The sequence below is a fragment of the Nothoprocta perdicaria genome, unplaced genomic scaffold (assembly GCF_003342845.1).
Source record: "Nothoprocta perdicaria isolate Ctin4 unplaced genomic scaffold, notPer1 scaffold_4, whole genome shotgun sequence".
NCBI classification, from domain to species: Eukaryota; Metazoa; Chordata; class Aves; order Tinamiformes; family Tinamidae; genus Nothoprocta; species Nothoprocta perdicaria.
The window spans coordinates 6,665,508-6,686,927 of record NW_020455643.1 but is presented as its reverse complement, the minus strand read 5'-3'; the positions used below and the strand labels follow the sequence as shown (position 1 = coordinate 6,686,927).

The following is a 21,420-nucleotide window of genomic DNA, read 5'->3' as shown; positions in this document are numbered from 1 at the left end:
AAAAAATTGCTACAGAAATTTGGCTTATTTCCTTTAAAAAAAAAATCCTCAGGTAATTTAGGACCACAAACTCTGGGAGGCACAGTCCTTCACTCTGTGATTTATAACTAGAGGAATACCACGGCCATTAAAATCTGCAGAAACATATCCCTCTAGTGGCAGGAGCCTGTCAGATAAATAATCTTTCCACTTTTTTTTTTCCTCCCTCAAAATAGTATAGAAAAAGAACGTAAGAACTTTGAAATTGTACATTTTTATTATTATTCCACACCACCTTAGAGAAAGAGGTCTTTATATGATACCCTAAATACTAACATCTTGGAACTCTCTTACATGGTCTTTCTCTATACTATATATATATTTGGAGGATAAGGGTTTTGAAATTTTCATCTTGGTATTATTTAAGACTTATTTTATGTATCTACTAAAAATTGAAATGACACAGCAGAATACCTGTTTACCTAACAGCTATTATCCATTAAAAAAAAAAATGCAGTTCTCTCCATCTTGATCCTTGTTTTTCATATCTCGAGTGATCCTTTTGTAATAGCCTCTGTATTAGGCCTCTACGAGGCCTAATAAGCCTCACCTTATTATGCTTGTTACAGGAAGAAAACTGTCCATTTAACAACAGTATCAAAAATAGATACACATAATTTACGAAGGAAATATTTAATTTCATATTTCTTCACTTTGACTCTTCCTAATAATGAAGCAAGTTCTACATGTCAGACTATAGATTTTAGAACTAAGAACTGCAGGATGTTTTCAATAGTATGCAAAAGACATTCACAAAATCCTTAACCAAATTTATATCCACTAAATACTCTTAAAGTTTAAAATTTCTTCATTTTCTTTTTAGTTCTGCAGTGATAGTATAAATCATAACCGCTATAGGTTTAGACAAGTGCTTCTGTCTCAACTGAGCCTTCTCAAAGCACAGATAATAGCTGACATAATAAAATCAAAAGCTCATTAAAAATTAAAGACAATCCTCCCTAGAACTACTAGACATGCATTTCTCCAAGTCACCTGATACTCATTTTTAAAATCAAAATGAGGTAAGAGTAAGTACCTCTCAGTAAAATTTTGCTATCGCATGTTACAGAGCACTGCCTTTGTTTAAGCCTGCCTCAATGAAGATATTTTCTCCCATGAAGGGAGTATCTGGCTCCACTTTAGATCTGCTAGAAATGGAAGTCTGAACTGAAATGGCCAGGTTGAGTATTTAAACATTAAAAAAAAAAAAAAAAAAAAAAAAAAGGCCTTACAGTTGCTTGTTGCTTAGAAGTTTGGGTACAAGAAATCACATGATGGATACTAACATTATCAAGTTGCTTCACACAGATTAGGCCATCCATCTATGTTGATACTCCAGGGAAAAAGGAAATCACTGCTACCAAATGACCTGAGGCCTTTTCTCCAATTTATAAGTTTAACAGCTGCACTCGCTTAGCTGCCACAGCTTCTTTCAAATAACTGAAATCAACAAAAAAAGTTTTATTTTTATTTAGTTCAGTGAACAACAGGATGCATATTGCATAATTCAGTCACAATTCGTTGGTATGCACTTAAAACTCCGCATACTGTCTTAGGACTTCTTAGTTGTCAGGTGTGGATTTGAAAGAATCGTCGGTAAGATTTTTATCAGGTGTTTCGTAATGATACCAAGGTCCATCTCCCCTTGCCCTCATCAATCTGCGTGCCTCCAATGTCATCAGCCTTTAGAAAGAAACAAGAGTCAGTGAACATATAGGGTGTTTTTTTGACAATAATGCTTAGCAGTAACAGTGCATTGCTGACAACAGCAGTAAATTTAGCATCTGCATTTAAAAGTACTATCGAAACATACATAGTAACAAAACATGAAGAGTTCAACTAGAACATGAAATAATACATTCTTCTGTTGTTTCTTCTTCTTTTTTTTCCCCCTCCAAGGAAACCATTTTACAAAACAGTAATTAAAGGATCTGCAGAACCTCTGTCAGTTTCTTGCTTAGCAAATGGGTTTCTGACACAGCTTTCAGTCAAAAATAAACAGGTGACGGGAAAACAAAAACCGATCATGGTGGTAGCTGGACCTACTTGATCTTGGTTCCAAAAGAAACATTTCAATAAACTTAAACGTGGAGTAGCTGAGGCACAGGAGCTCTCCATTTCCTGATTTACAACCACAGAGTCGCAACTGTACAAACATGAACTGTTCTGGAGAGGCACTGCTGTTCTGAATGACTGCCTCTGGATTGCTCCAGTTCTGGAAAAGTTAATATCAGGAAGGTAGGGACTCCAAAACACCAACAGACAACAGGCTTCAACACCAGACAGCGCAGCTAGTGCCCAGGTGAAGTGAGGCTTGACAAGCAGGTACATTATGTCAGCAACCAACTCTGCATTTTAAGCAAAATACAACTGTGAACCATGGCATATATCCACTTTTAAAATCTTCTTAACCCTACCTCATTTCAGCTTTCTTGGCTTCAACATCAAGCAGAGCCATGCATTTCTCATAATCTTTTTCTGGAGGGTCAAGGATGTAACGAGCTATCCAACGACTTATAGGATGCTAGCAAATATAAAAGCATAGATTATTCACATAATTCCCAAGTAAAATGTTATTATGCATAAATCACATTGCATGTTTCCAATCCCAAACACACGATTAACTCCAACTACTGCTATTCAGATGACTACAGTAAAGCTAAATACATACTCATCTTCTTTATAAGACCATAGTCCTAAAAATTTGTATTTAACTTTGTTATTTTGATGCCAAGATGATCTGTAGGAGAATATTCTGTAGCAAAATTAAAAACAAGTTAATGGAGGAGATGTAATGTATTTTGATTTTAATGAAATTAACTTCCTTGAACTGCCACAAGAGGATATGGTCATCCCTATTATCTCACTCCACACACTTTCTTCCCCAAACTAGTTGGAAAAAAAAGCTATTTCTGCTAAAAGTTACACTCACTTTGTAGTATTCCCAGTAGTCTGGAACATAACCTTCAGGAATCTCCGCAAGCTCAGCTTCACCTGACAGGTAAAAGAGCAGATGAACATTTCACATAAGTAATCTTCAAAATACTACATATTCCTCCTTCCACATAAAAAAAAAAAAAAAAAAAAAAAACCCTTCCACAAGGAGAGGGTTCCCTCCAATAGAATCCTCTTCAGAAAAAAAAAATGCACTTCTGATTTTTTCCAGGTATATCACATTAGCTCACAGATTTTAAAATCACATAACCAAAGGGCAAAATTGGCAACTATGCAGAAGAAATAACTAAGATTAAGTCCACACAAATGCCCATTTAAAATATGAAAGTATACTTTTCTATAATCTCTCGACTAAATCAATTCAATAGTAATTATTACAGTACTACATTTAAAACAAAGATTACTAGTCTTTTGAAATTATTATCATTATTTTGGGGTAGCTAACAACACACAATATATGCAGAATTCTTATAGAAATATGTAAAACCAGGTAGAGACACCTCCTTACTGGAATACAGTAGAACCATTCAGTAATCCTAAATGTTCAGAAAAAATAGAGCACTCATTTGAATTTCCAAATTAAAAAAAAAGCTTTTACAAAAATCAACAGGCAAACAAAAACAACAAAGAAACTGAGAATATTCTCTATTGACATAACCTCTTTCATGATCTTCTAAAGAAGAAACCATAGAAGAACCGGAATTTCTACCCAGCAAAGTTTCTATTCAGCCACTTAATAATTTTCACTGTGTACTTATGTTAAGCAGAACAGAGCACTCACCAATGAAGATGTTCACGTATGTTATGAGTATTGCCACTGGTAACCCAGTCAAAAGAATATAGAACCTCTGCATGGGGGATTAAAAAATATAAAAATAAATCAGTAGCCTGACAAAATTAAGGTGAAGTTAGTCTGAAAATTAGGTAAAAACCATTAAGACTTGTACTTGCAGGCGGCATAGGAATGTAGTGTATAAAGTAATACTGCGCATTAAAATTGATTAACAAGCTCAAACATAGAAACAGCAATGCTGTAGCAGTCCACGGGCCCACTTGGTTCAGCATTTGGCCTTCAAATGAGAGGACAGCTTCTGAAGACAGCCACACAGCAGTGCTTTGCACGAACGCTGCCCCAGCGTCTTGTGATACTGGGTTTCAGCATTTCCCTGTAACACTATATAACGTAACAGGAATATAATCACTGGTGGTATAATCACTTCCACAACTGGGGAGATGCATAGAGGCGAAGAGAAACAGAAACACCTGCAAATTACACAGACGTGAAAGCTCACACCAGTCTCCACCATTTAGCCAATCTTACATCTTTTTACTTCATCTGCCTTGATTTCACAACATATGCCGAATAAATCAATGAAACAGCAAATCATTTAGAGGGATGACTGGAAATCCTTGTCTATGTGACAAGTAGCAACCACCTTTTTCATAAATCTCCATTCCTACATAACTTGGTGGTGATTTATTACACCAAACCTAATGCATCCTTTAAACTCACCAACAGCTTCAGAAACCGGGAATCATAGAAACTCGTTGCCTTGATGATAAACATTCGCTTCCCATGGCTGCTGTGCCGGACAGGAGCTGCAAGAGAAACCCAGGGAGTTCTGCGGTTTTCCCTCTGCCCTCGGTGCCCGCACCCTGCTCACCAACACAACACAGCCGAGGTGGGGACAGCAACGCAGGGTAAAACAGCCAGCTGCGGCCCGGCAATCAGCAGGCGGTTTTCCCGGGGGGCTGCCGCTCCCAGGGGGTGTCCGGGCCGCCCCCTCCAGGCCGCACGGAGGGTTTTCCCTCCCGCGCAGGGCCCCGTTCCCACAGCGGCGCCGTCCCCTCCCGCGCGCCCCAAGGTCACCCGCCCGCCCGCGTCCTCCTCCCCGCCGCCGCGGCCCTACCGAGGGTGCCGGGCAGGCGGGCGGGCGCCGCGGGCGGCAGGAGCCGCGCGGTGCCGGCGGCGCCGCCCGCAGCCCGCCGGGCGGCCCAGGCAGCCGCGGCCCGCAGCAGCAGCGCGGCCGCCATGGTTGCTCCTGGCGCGGCGGCGGCACCGGCCGAGCCCTCCCTTCCCGGGGCGGGGCGGTGAAGCCAGCGCGCCGCCATCTTGGAGGCGGGCGGGGCGCCCCGCCTCCTTCCGGCGGGGCAGCGGGTGTCATGGCGGCCGCCATGGCGGTGCGCGCGCTGTGCGGGCGCCTGGCGGGCGCGCTCCGCCTGGCCGCGCCGCCCGCCGGGTACGAACGGGCCGCGGCGCAGAAACCCTAGTCGTGTTTATTCCAGTCGTGTTTATTCCGCGATCATTCCACGCGTTACTTAGAACCGGCCCCCCTCCCCGGGTTCACCCTCAACCCTGCCCTTTCAGCCCCCTAGGCCGCGTCGCGCCCTTACCAACGGACCCGAGATGCGCGTTCTCACCTAGCAGAGCGTGATTTTCCCCTTTCGCGTTGTTTTTTGCACAGGTCAGCGCTGGGCCCGCTCGCTGGGTCCCCCGTGAGGCCTGTGCACGCCACGCCGGCCCGCCGCGGCCTCGAGGAGTTCTTCGATGACCCGGAGAACTGGGGGGCGAAAAGCGTCAAGTCCGGTGAGCGCCGCGGTGCCTTCCCCGTGCGGCCTCGGGCCGCCCGCGCCCCGCTCAGCTCTGGGCTTCTCCCCGCAAGAGTGCTCCTTAATGACATAAAACTGACATATTGCTCGCATATGTTTATGTGCCCACATGCTTGATAACTAACTTTGTGTATTTTGTGCTTATGCAAGCAAAATATTCAGGGTTTATCACCTGTCTTGGCCTTACATGGTACTAGCTTCTACGTAGATGCATTTATGTTTCTTTTCCAGCAGTATATTTGAACAATCTCTTCATTTATTTACTTAATCATACAGCTTTGCCAAGGACTTACAGGCAATTGAATATTCAAAGCAAAACTGAGTATAAACAAGAATTTTTTTAAGAGGTAGTATTTTAAATTAATTAGCAGGTCCTATTTATTGAACAATCAGGGTCTACATAGGAAGTATATGTTTTCAGAAGTTTTCAGAAAAACAACTAAATGCTGTTGGACTGATTTGTGCTTTTTTTTTTTTGGTAACTTACAGGAGATGCATGGGATGTAAAGCAGCTAAGGGGCAAGAGTAGCGAAGATTTGCACAAACTTTGGTAAGAAGCTTCAGTGAACTAACATTTCTTTCTTTAAAGCAGCTCTGCAGTTTTTACAAAAATGTGACTGCATTAATCAGTAAGTTGCCTGCTGTACAGCACCACACGATTAAATCTGCGTTGGCCTTGGAGCAGCCTAAGTTCTAGTACTAGTCAGAGTATGAAAACTGTAATGCACCTGGTGGTGGTGGTGACAGAGTTGCCTCCGGCGTAGAGGGGGGTCAGGTTTGGGGCAAAGAGGTCAAGATTGATACTGTAGAATCCTGAACTTTGGAGTTTTTCAAAACACAGAAAAAAAGTTGGTACAAAGGGACACGTACATGAGCCCTGCCCACCTCTGCAGGCTCTCTCCAACCTACTGGGATCTTTTTGTTCTTATTGTGAAGCTAATGCGTAGGATATGTGACTATAAGTTGGACAGCTGTACTCCATCCAACAGAGTAGTGTGTGAATACTTGCCAGTGAATCTAGAATTTATTTTTGAAGCATTACTGTATTTCGTCTAGGTATGTCCTACTGAAGGAAAGAAACATGCTTTTAACTTTAGAACAAGAATCAAAGCGACAGCACAGGCCCATGCCAAGTCCAGAGCGCTTAGAAAAGGTAACCTTTTCCTATAAGCTATGAGTTGTGGAATATTTTACTGCCTTCATTCCCAGAAATTGCCCTTGAAGATTTCTAGAAACTTATTTTTGGATGTATAATACATTCTCTGATATCTCATTATTTATCCAAATTCATTTTGGCCAAACCTGAAAAAGTAAAGTCTGCTTTTGTGAGCCTCACTCCAAAAGAAGGCGGCAACCAATAAGCAGTTAAATACTTTGACAGCACCAGGATCAAATATTAGCAATCAGCTTATTAAAATTATCCCAGAGAGTTTAACACATTGCTATGTGTAATGTGTGTTACAATAATCTTATATGACAGACTTAAAAACCTTCACCTTGAATGTCAGAGTTTGGTCAGTGCCTATTTCTAACGGACTAACAGACCCAAATACTGTAACCAGGCTCTAAAGTGCAAACTACAATAACATGCAGGCACCCCAGGGCACCTGACATGAATGTGCATAACATATCTCCTCCTCCTTTCTCCTGCCTCAGAGCTGTCTGTACTTCTGGCATCAGCATTAGAGCCATCATGTAGTCTTCATGCGTTAGGCAGCTAATTCCTAATGAATGTTCAGATGGTGTGTTATTGCATCTGTGATCTCCTTTTAACTTAGGGAGCTTTTAAAAACAGTTACTCTGTAGTACTCCAGTACACACTTATGTAGCTGCTATGTAGGCCTTGCTAAGCTGTTCCACTTAGTCCATAAATGTGAGGTTACGCATGATGGGATTTCTAATATATTTTACCTATATCTTTTTTTTTAAACTTTGTTTAAAAGATCTTCACTTGAGATTCTTTTAAATTGTCAGATTGTATTCTGTTGGCCTATCCTGCAACTAATTCATGTTTTCAGGTAGCAAAATCTATGAAAGGAATAGATACGGTTGTCAGAGAAAGAGAAGATGCTTTGAGGCTTTTACAAACTGGCCAGGAAAAGCCAGTACCTGGTGAGTGGAGACAGAACTTCTTAGGACGCACCTTCTGGTATGGAAAATATATTTTTTTATATTCAAACTTTTTGTATAGTATTTCTGTCTATAGCATAAAACATCCTTTTGTTCTAACCTGCATGCAGAGGGAAGCATGTTTACTAGTCAGCTCCTGGGTGCTTTTTGATAGGTTATGTTGCTGTAATTCCTGATAAATAATTCTGTCATTAAACTGCACCCCTTAAATGAAACAGAGCTAGTCCTATGAAAATAATGGTTTCTCTATTGAGAGGATGTCTGTTACTGTGGTGGTTCCTTAGCATCTATCCATGCAGCAGCAGTACTGCTCAGCTTGAACTGGCTTGGAGGCTCCTGCTGTAGGGCAGCATCCACACACTGAGGATAACTGCTGTGTCCTGCATCTCCCAAAATACTGAATGGGAGGATATTTACATTGGAATTTGCTGCTCTTTTGCTGCTGTACTCTTTACAGATACTTAATTTTAACTTTCTACCTTAAAACTATTTAATGTCCAGAAACTTTAAATAATCTGTAATGATGATCCTGATGTCCTTGGCAGGAACTGCTCTTTCATTGCAGTGTTTTACCCTTATTGTATTGGCATTTAAAGTGGTCTTTATGCAATTTAATTCTGTAGTGAAAGTGTAGGTAAGAAAAAGGCATGTGTTATTGTAATGATAACTTTTAAATATTTAACACTCCATAAATAAATATGGATAATAGAGTATCAAATATACTAATCCCCTGGATTTATATTGCTGTAGATAACGCTTCTGTGCTTCTCTTTTCTTGGGGAAACAATGCCCACAAAGAGAGGAGATTAGACCCTTATTTGAAAGTCCAGCCTGCAGTTAAAGCAGTGGCTGGGTGGACACCACACAAAAGGGTCTCTGAGCGCATGCAGGTAGCTGCAGTGTATAAATAATAGCCTGCTCTGGATGCAATGGAGACTGGAGGTAAGTCTCTATGAGCCAAACAGAAATAAGGGAATCTTATGCTTAGAGGGGAAATATTCTTTTGCTGAAGCACTTTAGTACTTCATGTTACGCTCAAACACCGGCATTAAAAACCTGTAGCAGAAACAAGTCTAGTACAATTCAAGAGGGAAGATGCAAAGCTAATATTGTCTAATCGCTTTGCCTTGAACAGGTATAGTTTCAAGGAGTGGCCAATACCATGGTACTTGAACAAAAAATACAAAAGGAAGAGATTCTTTTACTTACCTCACGTAGAACGCTTCCTCAGGTAATTGTTTCTATTCCTGATATTGAAAATTATTTTCTGATCTGTCATCATCCCCCTCTTGCTTTGAAAGACTGAAATCAAGGCTTCAATAATCACAATGCTTGTTTCCTAGGAAATTTGTAAAATGTTCTGAAAGTTAAGGCAGAACAAAGCTAAAAATCAGGGGGATTTGCTCTTTTCCTGCTCCCATAATAATTAAGAGGTCTAGCTCTCATGTTGGTACTGAGAGTCATTTTACGTGGGAAGCACCTAAGGTGCTCCCAAAGCCTGTAACTACCCAAAGAATTCAAAACCTGCAGACATTGTTTTGCAGGGAAAAACAAAACAAAAAAACCCCCCACATTTCTACTCCTCAAAAGCAAATTAACTCCCAAATGAGCACTTGCTAGGAGCCTCTATTTGATTAGGGGTATAAAACCAGTTTATCCCTACAATCCTTCCCAGCTCTCCTTCTCAAATGATCCCTTACTTGCCTTACACTCCTTCTCCAGCTCTCCTTTGGTGATATCCCGGTCCCTCAGTCAGTCTTCAGGACTCTAGTTTCCTCTCCTTCTCTTCCCTATCTTCACCTCCTGAAACTGCAGCCATTTAACACTGACTGCTAAATCTGTATCCATCCTGGTTTGAAGTCCTCATTCCAGCCAGTTTCAAGTAGAATATCTGGTAGCATTTCCAACAGATACAGCATCTTTAATAAGCTCAAATTGGCAAAACTGAAGTAGAATATTGCATACTATTTGGATAAAATAAGCTAGAAAAGAGTAAAGTATCTTGAATTTAACCATTGCAATGTTTTTATTTCAGGCTCAGACTTGAAAAAAATTTACGTAGAAGAGCAAGAAAGCAAAATCTAGAGAAGAAGAGGAAGAAAGTTTTAGAAAAGAAGTTCCCTCACCTTGCTGAGGCATCTCAGAGCCAGTAACACACTGGAAGAGCACAGCAGCTGCTTGCTTGACTGTGACTAGAACATGAAATTAAAGTTCTGAAACCAGTGAACAAGTTGACTGAGCTTTCCTGAGAGTATCCATCTTTTATCTCACAAAGCTTGACCACATTTAAATTGTAATCTAGAATTAAAGAGCAGCTTTGGAACATGCATCAAAATTATCTTAACAGTTTTGTCTAAAAGCATTTGAAAATTTAGAAGTGAGAAAAGTGAAACATATATAACAACAGTAAGAAGCAGCAGCTCTCAGCCAGGTAGAAGTATAAAATAGGGATATTTATCCCATTTAACATGCTCCAAGGAACTACACTTTGTTCTACTCTGTCTGACTTGTTAGAAAGTATTCAGTATTTGGCATATGAACATTTATAAATGGAGTCTTTATATTTGTAGATACTTGTGCCAAATTCATGCATTTGTGTCATTTTCTTCATTGTGTACAAGTCTGTAATAAGCTTCTGTGAGCGGAAGGTGGAAAAGTAAAAACTCTTACTGCTCACTACTACTAGGAGGATAAATGTACTTCATGAAAACTTTTAACTTCAAAACAAAATAATAAAGTCACCTTTTACATAACTACTGGTCTTTCTGGAAGGAAAAGTTCTCTGCAATGTAATGTGATAAAACATTGGAAACTGCAAGGGAATCAAGATACATGCACTAAGATACAAATACTGTTGACATTCGAGTATTCCAACTTTATCTTGCTTGAATGCAACCTAGCCTAAGCCGCCTTCTTCTCTTATGATGGCTATAGTTGGTGAGTGTCTGCTACTAGTGGTCCACTTAAGCTTGCCTCTATGAGAAGTGTGTTTTGGCAGTAGCTTTGAAAGTCAAGAACAAAGTAATTGTCATCAGGGTAGACTTTTGATAAATTATTTTATTGTTTAGAGGTAACACATAACTATTGTCAAGGAAAGAGCCCACCATTATAACCAAGGAGTCTTTTAGGGTACCCAGAATTTAGCAGTGTTGTTTACATTTTTTTTAAAACAGTTATATGCTATTTGGTTTTCCAAAGCTTTTAAGATAACTTAAAGCATAGGTTTTAAGCAAAAACTTAATTGTGTCCCAAAACAGAACATCACACAGTTGTAAAAGCAAGTAAGGTTAATAGCAACACGAAGCTGCATCCTGCCAGCCAGTTCCAGCTGAGAAAAGAAACCCTCCGACCTCCTCCGCCCCTGAGTGCACACTCCCTTTGCAAAATACAGGCACTTACTACCCTGCTCGGAGCCAGCTGAGGGAGCCAAACCAGCAAGAACCAAGTAGGATCTGCTCCTTTCAGGGACCAGCGAGCTGCAAAATGTCAAGCCACATCCTGAGGTCTTCTCTGAGTCTTGTCCTAGTTTTGGAGAGGCAGCTCTTGCCTTAACTTCCCTGTCTCTGAAGTGATGCTTCTCACCTACATCACAAAGGCATTCAGCATATTATATACATTCCTACGGATGAGGTGGAAAGGATTAACTGATTACCAAAATGAAATTGCTCCATAACAGAACAATTAACAAACCAGTGCATAGTATAACATTCTCTAATTGGAATGTAACATTTTCATTAATTTGCACTGAAACAAATCACCCATGGCAAATCAGAAATATAGAAATACTTTCAGCTTTTAAAACAAATGAGTTGGAAACTGTTTCTCTGCATGTACTCACTAAGCTGCTCAAATGTGGAAGCCAATTTTATTTTTAAAAGGGAAATAAGAGGAATTTAAGGCCAAAGTATCAGCGAGGAAGACTTAAATGTAAAACTAGATAAGAGTTTTTTAATAAATTTGATGCACAGGCATTTGCAAGGTTAGGCCTCTATCTATTAGCTAACCTGTAAAGCTGTTCACAGGAAAAGATATTAGATAAAATAGACATTTATACAAAATTATAAAATGCTTGTTATATGAATTATTGCTTTACAAAGGACATAAACTTCCTTTTTCTATGATAGTACCAATTAGGTCTCCCAAAATTTCTAGCTTGTTAAAATGGAACTTGAATTATGCAAAAAAAAAAAAATATATAAAATTTCTACAAAAAAAGTCCATCCCATTCCTGAGTACGCTAAAGCTATAAAAGAGAAGGAGTGATGAGGAAGCAGCAGTTTTCACAGTAAAACGTTTAAGGGCATTTTCTTTCTACACACTGTTTCCCTCCTTCTTCATATTCTTGTTTAGAAATCCACATCTGTTGAAAAGTACCCTGTGGGGGGAAGAAAAAAAAAAAAAAAAGGCTTAAGAGAAACGTGATTAGCTTTTCATAGAAGGAAACAAGCCCTTACATTAAAAGGGGTAAGAGGACTTCACTGCTTCAGTGAGTTTTCCTTTGTCTTTGATATTGCTAGTGATTAAACTGAGGTTTGCAAGTCGCAGCACCTCAATCTTAATTTCAGCCTCCTTTTCCAAATACTGCTAAATGAGTCTCTGCAAACTACCACAGCGTTCAGTAACTTGTACCATTAAGCTCAGGGATATGATGCAGCAAAAAGTTTGGTACTTCCATCATATAGAACTGGTTACTTCTAGACATCTTATTTCAGGCCCTTGTATTGCCCATTAAAAACAAAGAGGACAAATAATTAGTTTTTATATTTAAAACTCACAATGACTCGGAGGGTTTTTTTGTTTTGCCTCTCCCTTTACCCCAACCGCAGACAGGACAGCGACTGCCTCAGCAGCATGAACTCTTCAGTTCTCACCCATACGGAATTAACTTTTTGGGTACCAATTGCCCCTTCACATAGCAACATAGTAACAGAGATTTACTAACCAAAGAAGCCAAAATGGAACCACCAATCCATGAACTGAACCTCCGTTCCACTGTTGTGTTGTTTGCTATCAACTTCAGGCGCATGCTCTAGATGGAAAAGGATATTAAAAAATAGAGCAATCAGATAAAAGTGAGTATTAAAGAAATCTTGCATTTTATACCAAGGCAAGTTCTCAGCATACTGTATAATGCTCTTAATATTTCCTTTAGTACCAAGTACTTTAAATTACAAATACATTAAACACCAGATTCCTATGAGTAGGATGTTTTGCCTGTGGTATCCAGGAAGAACAATTCCTGTTACAAAGTGACAATTTAGTCAGCAACACTTTAGGAAAGAGGCAATCCAGGGAAACAGTGACAATTGCTTGGGTTCAGTTACAGGGCTTCGAATCACACTCTGAAAGGATGAATGGTGAAGTTCAGCAGGACTTCTAAAAGAAATTCTTCTTTTCTTTAGAAAGGTGGGACATAAATATGCAGCAGAAAAGCAAAATAACAAGCAATGCAAAGCAGTAATAGTTTCTAAGTTGTTTTACCGGTGGAGTTTTCTGAGACAACTCCCTGTTCAATCTGTCCGTAAAACTCTGTATTAGAGTGTTTCCTCCTGCTACAATCACACTGCCATAGAGGCCCTGAAAGGAGAATAACAACTCACAGTATTAACTCTGAAAGCATTTTAAGAACAACTGTAACCCAGAATACAGTAGAATGCCACATAAATCCATGTCATTAACAGCAGTAATGCATTACATGACGCCCGCAATATCACCTCTACCAATTTAATACTGTTTAACTGCATCAACAAGTATTTCAAGAGAACTTGACACAGCACCCAACAGCTTGGCAACAGTTTAGCAACTAACAGTGCAGTTGGTGAACACTAATCATGAACAAGCCTACTCCTCCAAACTGACATGTGAGTTAGGGGGCCATCTGAATCCATCCAAACTGACACCTGAGAAAATGAGACCCGAGATTTAAAACAGCAACTTTTCCTGTAAAGCCTTTCCACTTCTACCTTCCCCCAGAAAGTCAGATACAATTAAGTTATCTTTAGGAAGCACATCTATCATCCTCAAAAATCCGTGAACATAAAGTGATTACAGGAAGGTAATCCAATACACATTCAGCAGTGCCAGCTGTAAAACCTGGATATTAACCATGTGACAGGTAGAGCCATCAACTAAAAGTAAAAAAAAAAAAAAAAACACCAAAAAACACAACCCAATTCAGCATTTTGTAGGACAGAAACAGTAATCCTACATGCTCTTACATACAACTATGTAATACTTCAGAAATTTTTCGAGCAAGTTTCTAAATATCCTAGAAAATTCGCTTTCTTCAGCAGTCTTCTACTTCTAAAAAAAAAAAAAAAAAAAAAAAGCCACAAAAATATCAATGCTTTATATAATGCAAGTCTAACCAATACTTACCGGCCTGATGTCTATATCACACATTCCAACGCTTGTTGTGACAACATGGCTCACACCCAACATCGTGTTACCAGATAAACCCTAAGACAAAATTAGTGACAAAATTAGTAATGCACATGTCATTGCTTCAAAAGAGGAAGGAACATTACAGCTCTGAATGAATGAGTACTATTTACTAACAAAGGAGCTAAACATTTCTCAAGGGGAAAAAAAAGAAGCCCTTGTTTCCTATTCAGCTCATCACCATTCATTTCAAACTACATTTCCGTCTTTGTTACCCCAACTCTAATATTGCCCCACAAGTAAATCTGATGCCCGAGCCACACAGTGTAAATATATTACAACAAAGCAAGAAGTTGAGAACATTGTACAAAAAGAAGCCATATGATAAAATTCAAAGCCTTCACATTATTATTACATTTCATAGTTGTTTTACCTTTACATTGGAAGGGTCAAATAATCCCTCAGGGATTTTTAGACGCTCAGCACCAAAGTCACAGTTATAGCCGTTGGGAAACTCGTAATGAACTGTTGGCATCTGTGCTGCTACCCTGGAGCATTAGTCAGAAAGTAACACACTAAGATACTGCAGAAATAGTACAGTAAGTTATTTAATAATTATAAGCTACATTTTCTAAGAGAACATTGTGACTGATATGATTTATACCGTTGATAACACTGACTGTAATTTCATGCATCTTGGAATAGCAAGAAGACCTGATCACCTCGATGTATATCATATTCTTACTTCCAGAAATAAACAAATTTTATCTAGCAACCTTCCTCTGTAATACAGCCACCCAGAAGCACATGCTCAACTCATTAATAATTTTATAAGGAGGAAAATAAAGACATACTGTTCATCATAGGTTGAATCCGACACTTGGAGGACAGAAGCTTGGAAGTCCTGAATAACACACTACAGAGATAAGAATAGTAAGAGTCAGTTCAATGAAATTATAGACATAGAAATGTTCACAATAGTTTTCTGTGACTTAGAGGGAAAAACGTGACATCCTTGCAAACAAAATTTCCTTATAGGATTCATTAGATGGGGGTGATAACAGGAGAAATGACCTACTTACATTACACATGTAGTTGTGCCAAGACCTTGTGACCTGAGGTAACTTCTCTTTTCTCTTCCAATTTGCTGGCGATCCCTCACGAACTGCCTCCTGAGATGGTAGGAAATATGGATTATCAGTTAACGGCTTAGGATCCCTTGCAAAACTAACACTTAAAGTGACTTTCCCACCTTAGAAGCAATCATGTATGGAGGAATTATTTCTATGTTCATCTCCTGAAACAATTCTCGGCATTGCATAGTAATAAAGTCTCCTGCAAGTGGCGATTTCACAATCCCTGAAAGACAGAAAAAGAAAAATACCTGGAACTACGAAGTCACAGAGTAAGCTATCCCAATGAATTATTTGTCAGAGAATACCGGTTATTTTGAGAGGACACGGGCATATTTAAAAATAGTAATAAATCCTTAAAAAATAGTAAGAAAGCTAACTTATTTTAACACCGTAATGTTGTTATTCACAGATCTTTTACCTTGCTGAAGTACATATCCATCATGCACTGGAATAGCAGTGGTGTGCGTTGCTCCGCTATCCAAAATGAGACCTGTGGATCGCCCATTAGCAAAACTGGCCAGAATTATTAAGGAAAATATTTTAATGTTCACCTGCCATAAAATTTGAGTATTAAAAAAAAAAAAAAAGACCATGGTGTTTTACACCCTGGCTTTACAAATGGACGTGCCATTTTCTGGAGTGCATTTTCTTTCCACAAAAGAACAGCCAGCCTCAGAGAACAGAACGTACTTTCTATCTGTAACCTAACTTGAGCTTTGGACATAAAATGGTGACAACTCAAGCTAATAAAGCAAGCTCCAATAATACAATAAGCTTCAAGTACATCCAACTCAGTTTCCAAAGCTGAGGATATGTTAAAGTCTAAAATAATAACAGATTTCAACTTAGGGCTATGGGAACTTCCAACTGTAATTATTATAGCTAGCAGCCTAAATAACACCGTTTCAGATGCTTACAGTGAAGAAAAGACACCGCCTCCACGGAAAACAGTGAGACTGGGAGTACTTCCCAACTGAGCTCGGAAGTTCAGAAATTGAAATGAGTAACTTACTCTCTAAATATTTACAGATATATTAATTAGAAAGAAAACAGACATATTTTTTACAGGACGTTACCTAGCATAAGCTTACTGTTTTCCCCCCACCCCAGAGAAAAAGGAAAAACATTCCAAAGGATACGCTGTGAGCACAGCAGTTTTACATAAGAAAAAAGCAGGGATGTTGTAGTGTTCAAACATCAGTTCAGTCAGTTTTTCACGCTTTGCTCTAGTATTCCACTAGAAGGGAAAAGAAAAAAATAAGAGATTAAAAAAGAAAAAGATGTTTATCCTGAGGATCCTTAGAACATGCTCAAGCAATGCTAACAAAATAAAATAGTTACAATTATCAGAAGCATGGTTTCAAATCAAATCCAAATTCTACATAGACTGATTGCTAGAATTTTACTTCCTTAGAGCCTTTTCCATTCTAGTTCTATTACAAAGAGATTGACATTTATCTATTACATAAAACTGAAGCAACAACAGCTTAAAAATACAGGACTTCTCAATAAGTGTAAAGAGATACACAACTTCACAGTTATACTGGAGATCCCCTTACACTTCTAGAGCTCTTACAGGATTGGTCCCCAAAAAAATATAAATTGAGTATCACATGCATTTTATGGGGGAAAGATACATGAAATAACCTGTCTGGTTGAAAGAAAAATATCTTCAGATTCTCCTGTTTTCAGGAAAATCTTTTTCCTGTTTCTTCCTACAGTTCTACTGTACTTGTGATTAAGTAAAGATCTCTCTCAAGTATTCAGCACATCACTGAAAAAATCAAAATCCTCCTCTATGCCAGTAAGTCAAAGTAAGATTAAATCTGTGAGGGGAATTCTAATGGAAACCTCTCCTGACACTCCCATCAAGCCAAACAGGCAATAATCATTTAAAATTCATCCAAACTCCATCAAAGAACAAGCATCCTTTCAGATGGTTTATGAAAATCATGGCAGGAGCTTGTGTCACTTTTGTTTTGAGCTACTTTAGCAAGACCAAGGGACTGAAGCCAAGAATTCATCTCAAGATCATCATAAAAAAGGGATTAATAAAATCTTTAAAGATTATTTTCTTTAAGTCAGATGTAACTAGAGAACAGCATGTTAACATTTTGTATTCATATGTTAAGATCTGTCCTTCAAATACTAATCACAATAAAACATGAAAAAAAATCTGTCAGCAGGGTGGTTGGTTTTGTTTGTACTTAAAGAAATCTGAAATCATTCACTTAATTTACATTACAAGGCCTTTTACAGAAATGGAGAGACAAATTAAAATTTCTTCATTGTAAGTATTGTTGTCTGTCACATAATATTAACTGGCAAGCTAAAGGCAGTGAGAGATTTCCAATGGTATTTGCTCAGTGTTACTCTATTGTCCTACCAGTTTTTCATTTTTATTCTAAAAAAATAAAGTGAAACTTTTTTTTTTTTTTTTGCTCCTTTTCAATACATTAAAGAAATACTATATGGTAAATAGTTTCCATGCCTTATCATCCAAAATATTTCAAAGCAGAGTGGTTTTTTTTAGGCATTTTTGTTAAAAAGATTACTTTTTACAGTTTAGGGAAGCTCTTTAAAACTACTTAGTTAAGTTTTAACTTCCTTACTTAACTTTTAACACACATAATCTAGATATAGGTATCAGATTTGTTCAAGACGTGGTTATAAACTCAGCAAGAGGATGCAGTTATGACTTTTCAAAAATGCAAAGTTTACTCACTGGTGCCTCAGACATTAGAACAGGATGCAAACTTGCTTCAGATTTAATATGCATCTTGTATGTGTGATCCAGAATTGCCTGGAAACTATCCCAGTCTTCAACTGTAATAACATCGAAGCAAGTGGATTAGTTTAAGCATTGTTCTACTTCATGCAGAATATTATGCATAATACAATGTCATGGTCATAACATACTAAGAATTATGCTAAAAAAAAAAAAAAAAATCTATCAACAGCGTAAACCAGCTATGCTTTAGGCAACTAGCGTATCAGATAACTGTTCTTACGTTTTATAGTCTCTGCCTATACACATTACAGGAATAAGACTCCAATCTTTTCCCACAAATTACCTTTTTCTTCTTTTATCAAAATTTAAATCCAAGCCATCACTAAGAAAGAACTCCACTGGCCCTCCCTTTGTGATTTTTGTGATCACAGAAGTGATCATTGCCATATCAAAAATATGTTTAGAGAGAGCAAATCTTTTACTTTTGTTAAGTCCTGTTCTCCACATCCCTCCTCCCAAAACTCTCAAACGTACAACAATTTTGAATGCAAAAGCTATGATTTTTTGCAGCCTAGGCAACGCTGTTTTAAGAGCAGATAGAAAGCGACAGAGCACCATACTCATTCCATTTTTTAAGGGTGAAATGGCCTCCATGTTTTCCCGTGGAACTCTCAGGGCATTGGTGTCTATGTAGTAAGTCGGGCCCCCTTGTTTGCCTTTGTCACCATCTATCTCCATCAAAGCGCTGCCGTTGTCCCTTTCCAGCACCACGCCAATAGCTGTCGGAAAATCAACCTGTAGGCAAAAGGTTCAGGACACACACATGAAAGCTAGTCACGTTCTGGGAGGATTTCTCATGAAATTCAGGTCTTTCATTATCGAATACGGTAAAAATAACCCCTCCCCAATGTATCATTTAAATTTATTAAGAAGAGTTTCCAAGGCACTGCTGCCATGAAGGGTCCTAGGGGCAGCTCTACGTTTTATGCTGCATTTCCACCTCACCTTGGGACAGTCTTCGCCCGCGTAGCCCGCTCTGACCGTGTAGGAGCCGATGTCGAACACGAGCGCCCCGACCTCATCTGCGGACAGAGGCAGGGGCAGTGAGCGGCGGCGAGCCCCTCGCACCGTGCCCGCGCGGCCCGCGCGCGTCGGGCCGGTAGAGAGGCCGGGCGAGTCGGGGCGCGTTTCCAGCGCGCGCGGACACCGCTCCGCTCACACACCGAGTCACGGGAGAGCCGCCAAGGGGCTTCAGCGGCGACGAGGCAGCAACCCCGCGTGAGGTAAAAACACGGCCGCTTTGGCGGGAGAGGGAAAAAGCGGCGGCATCGCGGCGGATGGCGACGCGGGCGGCGCAGGGAGCGCGGCGGGGCGGCCCGGGGGGCAGCGCGGCCTTCAGCGCCGCCGTGAGGGGGCCGGGAGCCGCCGCGGGGCCTCGGCAGGCGGGAAGCGGCTCGGGGGGGTGGGGGGTATCGCAGGCGCCGCCGCTGCCTCAGCGGAGCCGCCGCACTCACCTCCGCCGTACACGCCGCCGCTCATGGCTGCCGCCGCCGCCCGGGCCCGCTCTCCGGTGTCCGCCGCCGCGCCGGCTCCCGCAGCAACAATAGCGCCCCGCGCACCTTCCCCCGCCTCAGCGCCGCGGCGGGCTCAGCCTAACCTGCCCGCCCACCCAGCCGCCAATGGGCAGCGCGCTTGCTGCCTGCCCGCCTACCGCGCAGCGCCCCCACGCAACGGCTTCTGGGGGGGGGATCAACCAATCGCGGCCGGCTGGAGGTGGGGACAGGGCACAGGATAGCCAATCCTGAGGTGGGGAGCGGTGGATGGGCGGGCAGGCGGGCGAATGAACGAGCGACCGAGCAAGTAAGTGTGGGTGCAGCGTGCGAGGAGGGAAAGAAGTTGTGAGGAGAGCGGGAGGAGCGGAGGGGGAGCGGGGCGGCTGTGGGAACCGCAGGGGCCTTATAGGAGAGACCCGAGTGCAGCCGGAGGTTAGTGCTGGGGGAGCCTAAGAGCTAACGAGCAGAGAAATCAGCTCAGATTCCAGGCTTTCCCGGCTTGAAATGTTGTGGACACGCGGCCTGCTGCATCCCATGGGATCACGTTGGATTCGCAGGGATGCGGGTGTTGATTCCGCGCCCTGCAGAGAGGGTGCTGGGCTCAGGTGGCCTGATTAGGTGCAGTCAACTTAGTTTGGTTGGCTGTCCTTATATTTACTTGTAAAGTGCTGCGTCGCGTGAATGATAACAATTATTTTGCTGTAAATATGAAAAAAATGTGTTACTTGTGTCTCTAAGTAGAAAAAAAAAGTGCCGTGAATTCTGTTCATCTTAGGTAGTTTAGTTATGTAACTTATAAAGTTATGGGGTTGTTTGTTTTTTGAAATTATGGCTTGAGTCTCCGCTGTAGCTCTTAACTTACACTGATCATTTTGTTCAAATTCAATGATATTTGAAGCATAAGATTTCCATTTGCTGCACCTGGTTTTTGTAAAGCTGTTCAGAGTCACATAGTTCATTACAGTTTTCACTAAACTTCCTGCTAGTGGAGGAGAAAAGGAGGCTAAATGTGTGGTTTTGACTACAGCTTCCAACCCACTGCGGTTCAGGGTGGGCTGCTGACTTCACAGTCCCATTTAAGGCTCTTCTTGAACCAAAATGCAGCAGCAAGAGACAACAACATTGACTTTTTTTGAATGCAGTTATGAGAAAATCAGGAGATGATTAGACATAATAGCTCTCAAGGGTAATTATGTTAATTTAACACACAGTTTGATTCTTTGTTTTTTTTTTTAATGAGCAAAATGGATAAATTTGTCATGCCATTAAGAAATTTTGTAGTTTTGCCACACTTTGCAAATTCACAGAGCTACAAAACATAGGTGCTAAAGTTAAGAAGAAAGATATAAATCCTGCTTTTGCCCTACTGTGCCAGATAAAGTCAATGCATCTCTAACTTGCCTTATAAAATCTTTTAATGCATTATCACAATTTCCAGTGTGTGGCACTAACACCCAAGGCAGAGTTGTTTGAGGAGGAGGAATTAGTTGCTGTTGGAGAAGTCAGTTCAGAGAATTTGGAGTTAAAATAGCAGAGCATCTTCATTTAGCTTGTGCTTGTACTTCAGGTACTGCTGTGGTAATGTTCATGGTATTCATATGATAATTACCCCATTGGGCCAGATCTTGTTCTGGCAAGAGCTACTAGTGGTTGATCTGCATGCCAGAAACAAAGGCACCATTGTGCTTATTTCCTTTTCTCCAGGATTTCTTCAATATAGGGAAGTTTTTGGAGATGCCAGCAGAAAATGCCTGGTGGAATAAGGGGGCATGTGGCAGCCTGTGATGGGGAGGGAGGAAGAGTCTGTCCTTGACTAATCTTTGCCACTAAGAGTCCCCAGAACAGCAACACAAACGAGTTAGCAGCAAACAAAGTACCATGCACT

General features: G+C 40.6%; 3 protein-coding genes across 3 annotated transcripts; 1 reads left to right on the top strand and 2 right to left on the bottom strand.

Moving 5' to 3' along the window:
- Positions 1-1,485: 1,485 nt before the first annotated feature.
- On the bottom strand, positions 1,486-5,028 carry NDUFB5 (NADH:ubiquinone oxidoreductase subunit B5). Its single transcript, XM_026045341.1, has 6 exons — positions 4,905-5,028; positions 4,508-4,593; positions 3,776-3,842; positions 2,972-3,033; positions 2,457-2,563; positions 1,486-1,722 (listed from the first exon to the last, which is right to left on the bottom strand). The coding sequence occupies exons 1-6, from the start codon at positions 5,026-5,028 to the stop codon at positions 1,602-1,604; spliced, it is 567 nt and encodes a 188-aa protein (XP_025901126.1). The 3' UTR covers positions 1,486-1,601.
- Positions 5,029-5,157: 129 nt separating this feature from the next.
- On the top strand, positions 5,158-10,469 carry MRPL47 (mitochondrial ribosomal protein L47). Its single transcript, XM_026045232.1, has 7 exons — positions 5,158-5,234; positions 5,460-5,581; positions 6,094-6,154; positions 6,661-6,757; positions 7,623-7,753; positions 8,870-8,965; positions 9,770-10,469. Exons 1-7 carry the CDS (start codon positions 5,158-5,160, stop codon positions 9,885-9,887), a joined length of 702 nt encoding a protein of 233 aa, XP_025901017.1. The 3' UTR covers positions 9,888-10,469.
- Positions 10,470-10,907: 438 nt separating this feature from the next.
- Positions 10,908-19,521, bottom strand: ACTL6A (actin like 6A). Its single transcript, XM_026045351.1, has 14 exons — positions 19,497-19,521; positions 18,988-19,064; positions 18,603-18,777; positions 17,977-18,077; positions 16,391-16,488; positions 15,670-15,764; positions 15,368-15,474; positions 15,198-15,287; positions 14,970-15,031; positions 14,549-14,663; positions 14,113-14,193; positions 13,216-13,311; positions 12,677-12,763; positions 10,908-12,109 (listed from the first exon to the last, which is right to left on the bottom strand). Exons 1-14 carry the CDS (start codon positions 19,519-19,521, stop codon positions 12,029-12,031), a joined length of 1,290 nt encoding a protein of 429 aa, XP_025901136.1. The 3' UTR covers positions 10,908-12,028.
- Between the last annotated feature and the right edge of the window lie 1,899 nt (positions 19,522-21,420).

What these genes read in the sequence shown, in the direction of transcription:
- NDUFB5 (XM_026045341.1), bottom strand. Translation starts at nt 5,028, where the DNA reads ATGGCGGCCGCGCTGCTGCTGCGGGCCGCGGCTGCCTGGGCCGCCCGG. An exon ending in CCCGGTTTCTGAAGCTGTTG is followed by an intron (nt 3,843 to 4,507) that starts GTGAGTTTAAAG and finishes TCCCCCATGCAG; the next exon opens with AGGTTCTATATTCTTTTGAC. An exon ending in ACTACTGGGAATACTACAAA is followed by an intron (nt 2,564 to 2,971) that starts GTGAGTGTAACT and finishes TATATTTGCTAG; the next exon opens with CATCCTATAAGTCGTTGGAT.
- MRPL47 (XM_026045232.1), top strand. Translation starts at nt 5,158, where the DNA reads ATGGCGGCCGCCATGGCGGTGCGCGCGCTGTGCGGGCGCCTGGCGGGC. An exon ending in GAAGATTTGCACAAACTTTG is followed by an intron (nt 6,155 to 6,660) that starts GTAAGAAGCTTC and finishes TATTTCGTCTAG; the next exon opens with GTATGTCCTACTGAAGGAAA. An exon ending in GTCCAGAGCGCTTAGAAAAG is followed by an intron (nt 6,758 to 7,622) that starts GTAACCTTTTCC and finishes TCATGTTTTCAG; the next exon opens with GTAGCAAAATCTATGAAAGG.
- ACTL6A (XM_026045351.1), bottom strand. Translation starts at nt 19,521, where the DNA reads ATGAGCGGCGGCGTGTACGGCGGAG. An exon ending in GATTCAACCTATGATGAACA is followed by an intron (nt 14,664 to 14,969) that starts GTATGTCTTTAT and finishes CTAATGCTCCAG; the next exon opens with GGTAGCAGCACAGATGCCAA. An exon ending in GTGATATAGACATCAGGCCG is followed by an intron (nt 13,312 to 14,112) that starts GTAAGTATTGGT and finishes TTCTCCTTTCAG; the next exon opens with GGCCTCTATGGCAGTGTGAT.